This window comes from Eutrigla gurnardus (assembly GCF_963514095.1).
Source record: "Eutrigla gurnardus genome assembly, chromosome: 12".
In the NCBI taxonomy this organism is placed as follows: Eukaryota; Metazoa; Chordata; class Actinopteri; order Perciformes; family Triglidae; genus Eutrigla; species Eutrigla gurnardus.
The window spans coordinates 26291073-26302616 of NC_139926.1; the positions used below are offsets into that span (position 1 = coordinate 26291073).

General features: G+C 38.1%; 1 protein-coding gene across 6 annotated transcripts; it reads left to right on the forward strand.

Annotated features, from left to right (window-relative positions):
- Positions 1 to 522: 522 nt before the first annotated feature.
- On the forward strand, positions 523 to 10749 carry scel (sciellin). 6 transcript variants are annotated; one of them, XM_084022982.1, is made up of 26 exons: positions 523 to 691; positions 1548 to 1580; positions 2122 to 2191; positions 2272 to 2328; positions 2417 to 2488; positions 2730 to 2762; positions 3112 to 3150; positions 3228 to 3254; positions 3352 to 3390; positions 3552 to 3626; positions 3718 to 3783; positions 4063 to 4137; positions 4463 to 4531; positions 4606 to 4659; positions 5451 to 5522; positions 5614 to 5649; positions 5728 to 5802; positions 5883 to 5933; positions 6013 to 6060; positions 7596 to 7667; positions 7754 to 7798; positions 7891 to 7950; positions 8030 to 8101; positions 9021 to 9129; positions 9868 to 9970; positions 10375 to 10749. In XM_084022982.1, the coding sequence occupies exons 2-26, from the start codon at positions 1562 to 1564 to the stop codon at positions 10389 to 10391; spliced, it is 1455 nt and encodes a 484-aa protein (XP_083879108.1). In that variant the 5' UTR covers positions 523 to 691; positions 1548 to 1561; the 3' UTR covers positions 10392 to 10749. The 6 variants fall into 6 exon arrangements, with proteins under 6 accessions (XP_083879108.1, XP_083879105.1, XP_083879107.1 ...); XM_084022979.1 differs by having other exon boundaries at positions 524 to 691; positions 5611 to 5649; XM_084022981.1 differs by having other exon boundaries at positions 524 to 691; positions 5611 to 5649; positions 7599 to 7667.
- The last annotated feature ends 795 nt before the right edge of the window (positions 10750 to 11544 follow it).

Consider the following 11544-nt stretch of genomic DNA (forward strand, 5'->3'; position numbering starts at 1 on the left):
ACGCTGTGACATAAAGTTCTGTCACTTGTTGGTTTTGGGGACTTTCTACCTTAAATCTGCAGGTGCCTCGCCTTTGGTGATGTCACTACACAGGTGTTAAAGGTTGTTTGGTAAAAGGTGTTAATTTATCAGGACTAATCCCACAACCTGAGACTGAAACCACCTTTTCCCCACACCGCTTTTATCAGCAAGGTGCAAAGTCCACCGTCAGCCAGGTCTTATTTAAAAAAAGCTATATTAATACGTAATACTTTGGAAGAAAAAAAAGATCAATATGTGTTATAATTCTACTTGCATTGTGTGGATCAGATCTTTCAAATTAGATTATTATTTCCTGATAAATCATAATTTGAATCATAGATTATTAATTCATTTCAGAGGCTAAAGAAGGTGAAGGAAGAGCAGAAACTCCCACACCCACATTGCAGTTCTGCTTCCTTGACAAGTTGACAAGTTGCACTCCACCCAATTCCATTTACCTACAAACAGACAACAGAACAATCGTTGAGGTGTAAACGGTGACGGGGGAGGGAGAATAATAATCTGCAGAGAGAGTATTCTCTGAAAGCCACACCCTTGGGTGGCCTTGGAATCTCCTCCCTTAAGGTTAAAAGCTGAAGGAGTGACAAGGGTGTGAACTAACCGAGTAACAGGCGAGCTGTCAAAGACCTGAGGCGAAGCGTCTGTGCAGGTACGTTCACTCTCTTCACATTCAGGCTCATATTTAATGTGTTGTGATGTTTTAAAGATTTTACGTGTGAATTCTTTAGGATAAATGTGGTAAATGTATGGAATGATGTGGGTTGTTTTTGTTAATTTACTTTGAGGAATGAAAGGCATGTCTTTGAAGCATCTCACACACACACTTTCATGTCTAAGCCTGCTGTTAACTTTCATTGCTTAACATGAAGACGTGATTTCAGAACTCGCGTGTTGCATTTGGATTATTGCTGCGTCCTCCAGCAGAATCTACTATTACACTCTATTGGACATAATAGATTCTACTTAATGGATTTTATTATTCTGGGCTCGACAGGTCAGAAAGTTGTGTTTTTCACTCTGTTGCATCAAACAACTTCACACAGGCCAATGATCAGACACGTCCAACAGTAAACAGCAGACGGGGGATTGGATGACAGAAATGTTGCTTTTCCTGTGATGTCATCCATCTCAGCTGTTTAGTTTCAGCCTCAAAGCTTCCCGACACGGAAGTGTTCATGTAGGCAAAAGGGCAGAATCTTTATCATCACCAGTTAATGGGATGTGGCCGGTACGCCCCTCTGTTTTGCTGACAATGGTGTGTTTGAAGAAGGTGTGTCTGCATGTGGGCACGGATCAAGACGAACCAGTTCGTGGGGTTTAATTTCAGGGAGTCTGAGGGTTGAGCAGAACCTTCAGGGACAACCACACTTTCACAAAACGGCGTAGTGTTCACATTCAATCACAGATTACTGAACAGGTGTGTAGTGATCATGACTGGAGTGGGAAGTCTCAGCTCGCAGCACCACCTAGTGGCTGAATGTGATACAGTGATCTCTCTGTTACAGGTGAAGTCACAACGATGAGCAAGTACACCAGCGGTGAGTGTTGACACATCAGAGGGGAGAAATACCAGAAAAGAAGGGAAAGGCCACATTTGTCACATGATGCTCACCTTTCCTGTTATTCTAGTTATTCATTGCACATTTTCACAGCCAGCCTGCATGTGTTAAACTTTAATCTTTAAATAGGTGGAACAATCGTCAAAGTGATAATAGTCTGATAATAACACAGTAGAAATGTAAAAAAAGTCAAACCATTTGAGATGTATGAATAGGAGAAATAAAGATGATGGAAAAATGTCAATAAAAACAAGAAATTATTTTGTAAAATAGATAAAACACAATAATAAATAAAATATTCTCGAGGCTGTGCACAATAAAGAATTATGCTTAACATAAGGGGACAAATAAATTTGAGAAAACAAATGTAAAAATATAAACACGTAATTTAAGTAAAATGTTCACGTATCAAAGTTGTAAGTCAAACTAAACAGTTGTCAGTTCATTTCCCACAGCGTTCAGCTCACTGTAGCAGCCATCTGTTCAATATTTAATACATATTAATAACATAACTCTGCAGGAAAGAGCGGCTCTCTGCTGAAAGACTCCAGCTGGATCAAGAAGTACGACGACGAGGATGAAGACATCGAGTAAGTCGTGTGAAAGCAGATTCATGTCTGAAACACAGAACAGGAGTGAGGTGTTTCATCTCTGATCTTCTTTCTCTCAGCCGGGACCCAAACTTTGGCAAATCTGTGCTCAGCGGGCGCACTGAAACTTCTGACAGGTACAGCAACGATTTTACAGTTTGTTTTACTCGCATTAAGTCATCCAATCACTTTCCTGAAGGTTGTTTATCGTCTGTTGCTCTTCAGTCCGGATGGAGAGGAAACGAAAACCACCATAACTACGAGCAAGTCGACATCCGTGCAGGCTCTCACCAAGAGGTATCAACATTCTGCTTTATTTTCATAAACTGATGCTCAAATGTATGAAGATTTATTTATTCATTTGTTCTTTAAATTCTCTTTTACATTACGATTTCCAGGTCCATACAATCATTTATAATGCCTATTATTCATCTCAATTAGCCATCTGTAAATTTACATTTGTATCCTAAAACAAGGCATTGTTATTTAAAAAACAAACACTTGATGAAGCCTTTGATTGTGATTTCTGTCATTGCAGATTCAGCACGAGTCAGGATGACCTGAACGGCAGGTATTAACTAGTATTACTACTACTAATATTATTAGAGGGGTCAAAAGTACAGACGTTCTCTACTCAAGTAGAAGTACAGAGACTCTGGTAAAAGTAGAAGTGCTGATTCAACTTCTAAAGTAGAAAGTATTCATATAGTCTAACCCAATCTCACGTCATATTAATAAGGAAAAAATCAAATGCATTAAAACTAAAGTAACGAGCCTGTTTTGAAAACGTGAGGAGAAGAAAGTACAGATATTTGTTTTAAAATGTAGGAAATAAAAGAAATTTTTACTCAAGTAAAAATACAGATACCTGAATATGAAGTAAGGAAGTATTTGTATTTGTAATTACCACCTCTCTTCAGCAGCCTCCCGTCCAGCAGGACTTCCTCCTACAGCAAAAGGTACATTTTCATAATCACACAACATGCAGCTTCCTCGTTTTCTGTATAAATCATCTCAATGCTCTCCTTTGTTACAGCTCGTACTCCACCGGGTCTCCCACCAGGTGTGTGAAGCTTCTATCAGCTCTCTTATTCTATCAGCATACTGGATATGAACATAGAAATCACAGTGAATCTAATGTGTGATTTTTACCACCTCAGACTCACCACATCCACGGTCTTCGAGGACCCCAAGTCCAGGTGAGACCACCAATACATGCATCCAACCAACAGGGGCGCCGCTACAGAGTCTACACCCCAAACCACCCACCAGCCTAGCTCCGCCCCCTCCACGGCGCCCCTGACAACCAACCAGGTGGAGCATTTTAGTAAATGTAGTTTTCTTGTGGCTCCTCCCTCAGCACCAGAACCACCACGGTCTCCAAGGACGGCACAACCACGGAGACCACCATCACCACCACCAGCCAGACGCTCAGGTAAAGGATGTTACGGCGATGACGTGGTCACGTGACCACACGTCCAGTCCCGTCTCAGTCATTGTGACAACTTTGAGTTTTTCCCTTTCAGATCGGCTTTGAAGAGCCCGAGCAAGACGGAGACGTTCACCGAGCGGGTCAAGTCCTCCAGCAAAGCGTAAATACACTATATATATATATATATATATACTATTTATTGATTGTATAGTGGGCTTTTTTTAATTTTTTTATTGTGTGTGACTTGGATTTGTATACTATCTACTGCACAACAAATTGCCCTGTTGGGGGACAAAGTATTGTAAACTTAAACTTGATAAAAAAAACAAAAACAATAAAAAAACGTAGCTGTCAGCTAAACGTAATGGAGCAGAAAGAGAACATTATCTCTTCTACAAGTACCACAACATTGTACTGCAGTACTTGCTGTTCCCTGCAGGCCGGCGTACTCCAGCTACTCCCCGAGCAGAACGAGCAAAGTGACGGAGACGACCGTCGATGACGACAACACAAAGTAAGAAGTTATTAAACTTCTTATTAAATCACGACACGTCTTAAAGCTACGGTCTACATTCTGAAAACCAGCCTCGGAGACAGATTTGAAAAAAGCATCCCGCCCCCCCAACCAAACCCCTCCCCTCAGTGTTCCACGATTGGACGAGGAGCAGGGGAGACGAGGGGATTGGATGGAGGGGACGAGCCAATGGGAGCCTTCCGGAGCAATGGCTCCCATTGGTCAATGGGCTGATGGACTGAATGGATTTTTTTTATTCCAAATCGTAGACCATAGCTTTAATCCATACATCCCTTCTGGTTTAATTGAATGTATTTCCGTGCAGCGCCGAGGACAAGCTCTACGACTCGCTCATCCCGTCCACTATCAAGGACGATGTCTTGCCTGCAGAGAGGTGATCATATCTCACTCATCATCACTATTTGTATGGAGACGTCCTGTAACACGTTGTGTTTCCTTCTTTATTAGCAAACGGAGCATCTCCACGACGGAGACTGTGACTGTGGTGAAAGGCGACACCGAGTGAGTGTTTAGGGCGTACGAGGCAGCGTGACATCGCCGTGATGTCATCACGTTAATGTTGCTACTGAGCTTTCCTCCCAACAAACACCCTCTTAACGAGGTCCAACACCCTGACGCTGCACATATTCAGCTGTGCACCAAATTGTGTATTAGACCGCACCAGAAAGTAGTCCCCAACAAAACAGCAGCATTTACTCTTCTTTGAGTAATGTTTGTCCCAGCTGATTAGGGAATGACTAAATGAATCATATGACTATTCACATTTTCAGTGGGAACTAACGCCCATGTTACACTGCCTTTTGGCTGTGGGATTATCGCTCCTTTTTTCCACAACATCATTAGTGTAAAAGGTCCAGGTTTGATGACGTGTAATGTGTCTGAGCCACCACCAGGGGGATTTAATAAACTCAGAAGGTTAATCTAAATGTCAAAGACCAGCAAAAGAAACTCATATTTAACACTTCACACTACCACCGACACCAACGTCGACATGTTACCGGGACTCTGGATTTTTGACAAAAAGAAGAATATATATCTGGTCTCTATATTCTGTGTTGTCATCTAGACATAATTATGAGATTATAATTAGAGGACCAAGTCGTTGTGCCTTACATTCAACAAACAACAATTACTTTATTTTACTAATATTATCTGAGCAATGATATACCTTTTTTTTGCATTTTTCAAATGAGACTGATGCTTTTTGAACAGATTTCAGGATATATCGACTAGATAATCTTTAAAAAGCTCCTTTACTGAATGCATTCACATGTTGAACCTGTGTTTCCCAGCCGAGCGGAGGACGAGCTCTTCTCCACACTCACCCCCTCGTCTCCCAAGGATGATTTCTCCTCCACAGACAGGTGATATTTCCATGCAGCCTGATTCAGAATAACACGCTGGAACAAGGTTAATTCTCTGAAAGCACTAATCGTTGATATTTTCTTCCAGAAGTTATAAAACCACAACCACGACGACGACATCCTCCTCGTAAGACAAACCTTCCCCAGTGATTGTTTCTTGAAATAAATGCATGATGCTGCATGTTAAGATGTTGTTGTGCTGCAGGGCCGAGGACAACCTGTACGACTCCCTGCTGCCTCGATCCATCACATCCATGTCCGACGTGTCTCCTCCTGTCAGGTGAATGACTCTCCACTCAACATGAACCTGTGGTTGTTTGTTTCCTTCTGACTGACACGTTGTCGTGGTCTCTGCAGCAGCAGCAGCAGCTTCACGAGGAGAGAGGTCATCACCGTGGAGAGCAGCAGAGGGTGAGAGAGGGTTTAAATCACTCACACTTCTTTAATATGTATGGTCCCGCTTTATTCTGCTTGTCTTTGTGTCATTTAGAGGAGAAAGCCCAACGCTGTCCTCCCCATCCTCCATCAGAACTACCAGGTAAACATTATTTATATTTATATTTATATATACGAACAGAAAACATTATTTATATTTATATTTATATATACGACCAGGAAAACATTATTTATATTTATATTTATATATACGACCAGGTAAACATTATTTATATTTATTTATATATACGACCAGGAAAACATTATTTATATTTATATTTATATATACGAACAGGTAAACATTATTTATATTTATATTTATATATACGAACAGGTAAACATTATTTATATTTATATTTATATATACAAACAGAAAACATTATTTATATTTATATATACGACCAGGTAAACATTATATATATTTATATTTATATATACGACCAGGTAAACATTATATATATTTATATTTATATATACGACCAGGAAAACATTATATATATTTATATTTATATATACGACCAGGTAAACATTATTTATATTTATATTTATATATACGAACAGAAAACATTATTTATATTTATATTTATATATACGACCAGGAAAACACTATATATATTTATATTTATATATACGACCAGGTAAACATTATTTATATTTGTATATACGACCAGGAAAACATTATATATATTTATATTTATATATACGACCAGGAAAACACTATATATATTTATATTTATATATACGACCAGGTAAACATTATTTATATTTATTTATATATACGACCAGGAAAACATTATATATATTTATATTTATATATACGACCAGGTAAACATTATATATATTTATATTTATATATACGACCAGGTAAACATTATTTATATTTATTTATATTTATATATACGACCAGGAAAACATTATTTATATTTATATATACGACCAGGAAAACACTATATATATTTATATTTATATATAAGACCAGGTAAACATTATATATATTTATATTTATATATACGACCAGGTAAACATTATTTATATTTATTTATATTTATATATACGACCAGGTAAACATTATTTATATTTATATATACGACCAGGAAAACACTATATATATTTATATTTATATATAAGACCAGGTAAACATTATATATATTTATATTTATATATACGACCAGGTAAACATTATTTATATTTATTTATATTTATATATACGACCAGGTAAACATTATTTATATTTATATATACGACCAGGAAAACACTATATATATTTATATTTATATATAAGACCAGGTAAACATTATTTATATTTATTTATATTTATATATACGACCAGGAAAACATTATATATATTTATATTTATATATACGACCAGGTAAACATTATTTATATTTATTTATATTTATATATACGACCAGGAAAACATTATATTTATTTATATTTATGTATACGACCAGGAAAACATTATATATATATATATTTATATATATATACTATCAGGTAAACATTATTTATATATATATATATATATATATATATATATATATATATATATATATATAATAATGATATATATATTGTATCATTCTAAATAAATCTGTGAATTAAAGTGGCGTTCTACTGATTTTTTGCCTCTTTAACAAGCAGCTACAGCTCGTACACTGATGATCTTCCCTCCACCCGCACCACCTCCTACACCATCAGCTCCATGCCCAGGTAATCCTCCTCCTATCATGAACACCTCCCTGCCTTCACACCCAGATCCAAACCCCCGTCTCACTGTGTGTGTTTCCACAAAACAGTGAGGACTCCAGCAAACGCTACTCTTACCCCAGAACGGACTCCAGGTAGGAGGCGGAGCAACTACACCTTTACATGCTGGTCTTTAGCGTCAGAAACATCCTACGTAACACGTGTGGTTCCCTTTGTCTTTGAGCAGTTACGACTACAGCAGCATCACCAGCCCCACCTACTCCACCAAGTCCTACAGGAGCAGCAGGTATTCACTGGTGGAACATGGAGGTCTGGTGTTGGGGGGTGAGGAAAGCCCGACTCTGATGTGTGTGTAACTCTCACAGCAGGTCCGATGACTCCCTGATCGATCCGGTCTACTCGTCCTCCGTGAAGAGTGTGTATTCGTCTTCTGAGAGGTAGGAAGCATGAACTTAAAGGACATCATCGGTAGTGTTTACTTTAGTAGAGCTCAGACTCCCTGTTTTAACCTTCATCCATTTTGAAACGGTGTAAAAACCCTCCATGTGGAAACCTTCTTACTTCCTGCACAAGGAACACATGATCCCTCGGCTGCATCCCATTGGCCAACAGTTCTCTAGCTCTGATTGGATGTTGAAGCCAGGATAAACAAGCTTGTATGAGAGGGAACTCAACCTTGTGAAAATCACATGTTCCCTCGCCTGCATCCTATTGGTCCAAAGTTCTCTGTCTGGCTCTGATTGGATGGTGTAACCAGGATAAACAAGCTTATATGAGATACGGCTTAACGTTGGTTAACGATCCACAATTCAACGTAGAGAAGAAGATCCTGGTCAGAGAACACCTTCCCAACTCTCCCAGTATGAATATGAGGAAGACGTACTGGGAGAAGGGGACTGTTGAGTCATATGAGTACAGAAGCCCAAGGTCTAACTATCAGCCAATCATTGACCTTCTTTATACTTTGGTTCCACCCCCCCTGAGCTGTCAATCACAACGTTGCTATTACGTCTGGAAAAATTGGTGCATTAAATGATCACCAGTTATTGTGATTCATCCATATTTTGTGTCAAACATCAACCTCATGGTGGCGCTACAGGAAAAGTCCAGGGATCACCAAGTCTTTAAGGGTTCCTCTTCTAGGAACCATGAATGTTTGTACCAAATTTAGTGCCAAGACGCCCAATGATTGTCACGATATTTGACTATTTGACTGCTGGTACTTTAGAGGAAAAGGGCCTTTTCCTTGAATTTAAATCCAGGTTTTGATTGATGTTTCCGAGGTCATTATGTCATTGATGAATATGTGATGATGCTCCTTTTAGTGTTAAAACCCTCCTCTGTCCTCCCGTGCAGGACGGTGCATGAGAAAGACCTGTGCTCCTACTGCCGTAAGCCGTTCACCAGCGACGCCAAGATGGTCCTGGACGACCTGAAGATCAACTGCCACGCGTCCTGCTTCAAGGTGAGCAACGTCTCCGTCTCTCAGTCCGCCAAATCCACAAACGAGCAGTGGTTTGGACGAAAAACCCTTTTTTTATCACAGAAAACCATTATTTCTAAAAAACTCCGGCCAAAGTGGACATTTCTTATAATGCTGGTTATGTGTTGTCGTGTCAACTTGGAGAAACTGGGTTTTAGATTTGTGTTATTGGTTGTTGTTGATTCTGAGGATTCTGATTGGCTTGCATGGCTTTATCCTTCTCCCTACACTGCCACCCATAGGTTTATAATGGCGCTCGACGGCGGATTTTTGCAGTTTGATGGAAATGACAACTCTCGAAAATGGAGGGGGGGAAATATTAGTTTCTCTAAATACCCTGCTATGTGTAAACGTGGCCTTAGACTGTCATTAATCTGGCAAAACATCTGTGAAGTTCTTACTACCTACTAATCCCTGCATAGTTCCACCTATTTACTCCTGACCAGCAGCCTAATTAGCCGTATTGGAAACACCCATGTGGCGGTTAGAAACCGCTTCGTTTGCAAAGTAGCGAGAAAGCATGGTGGTCAGATGAGTGTAGTAAAAAGGTACAACGCTCCGACCCTCTTTAGTGGAAGTGGAATTATAAAATCTGCAAAAATGCCTGAGTAAACGTGACATTTCCAGCAGGTTGTTATCTGCCGCCGTGCAGCCGACGGCTCGGCGTGGCGTCTCCTTCCTGATGTGTGCGTTTGTGTGCGTTTGTGTGTGTTTTGGCAGTGTGAGGTGTGCAACAGCACTCTGGGTCACATGAAAGCCGGGGACAGCATGTGGATCTACAAACGCATGGTGCACTGCGAGAACTGCTTTGACGTCACCAGAGGTAAAAAAACAACAAAAAACACAAAAAAAGACTTCATTTAATTGTTGTTTGTATTTTGTGTGTTGGTTTGGCTCTTGTTTTTCTTTATACAATATTTTTCAAAACATAGTTTTTCAAACAATTATTTGTTATTATTGTAAAACTATGTCCACTGTGATTCAAAATGTCTACAAATATGTGAATAAATAGATAAAAGTAAAGTAAAATATCAAATTTTTTGTCCATAATTAATACTTTTAATTAAATATTACAAATTGTATTTATTTAAAAAAATAATATGTGCTTTTCAAAATGTTTTTCAAAATAATATTATTTTATCATATTTCTTTATTCAAAACGTGTACATTTATGATGAAAACACCTCAAATTAAATGGGTAATATTATTATTTTTTTTATTTCACAGAAAAATGGCGGCGCTGAGTTTCCCTGGAGATGAAGCATGTGATTGAATCTAAAAAATGGATTGCTGTTATCAATCCATTTCTTTAGGTGCCGTGGATTCTCCTGTACTTCTTTAACAAGCTGACAAACTTTATCCGGGTGATTAAACAATGAGGTACATTATGATTTCTTTTTCAAACCAACAACACTACTGCAGCTGTAGCTGTGTTGTTGACGTCACGTTGTCTCTGTTTCTCACACAAACTTGAGACTTCTGATCTTCTATCCTTTCGGGGGATTCTTGTGTGAAAAGAAAGGAGATATTGTTATATTTAGGGCCGGGGGCTTTTTCTGTGTGCAATAACATATCTTTATCTATTCTTCTGCTGTTTAGTTGCCAAGTCGACAAAATGTATGTGTCCAAGTTGGCCAATTAAATGCATTAATTAATTATTCCATAGTCCTCGATAACACAGATCATTTAGATGTTTCATTTAGGGGGGGGGGGGGGGCATTTTTAAATGCAATTAATTGAAAAATTAATATTGACATTGTTATATTTAGGAACATTTTTTCTGTATTCAATAAATCAACATATCTTTAACTAACAATGTGTCGGCTCTTTTGGTATTTATTTGCCCCGTTCTTAATATGTATCTAAGTTTAATTATCTTTTGGCTACTTGAATAAATTAATAATTTAGTTGATAGTCCTCCATAAGGCAGACAATTGAGATGGTACTATAATTATTTTCATCTCATTGTGTGTAAAGCACAAAGCTGGGTTCCTTGAAAGGCACTCTATAAATAAGTTATTATTATTATTATAAATTAATTTAAAAAATAAATCTTTGTTGTAGTGGATAATGTTTGTGGGATTTATTTTTTTGTATTAAAAATTCCAATATTTAAAAAAAATATGTGGCTTTTCAAAATATTATTTTTATGAATAATTTTTTATTTAATTTTTATTTTTTAATTGTAAAACAAAAAATACTGATTACATCCGCTGTGATTCCAAACGTGTAGGAACGGAATAGATGACTAAATAAATTCAAGTTGAGTGAAATCTGTAAACGTTGTCCAGAATAAAGACTTCCTCGGAGGTGGTGTGATGGGAGTTAAACTCCGAGCTGCTGACCAATGAGAAGGAGGCTGTGCAATCATCCCAGCAGCAGCATCAGTGTGTGTGT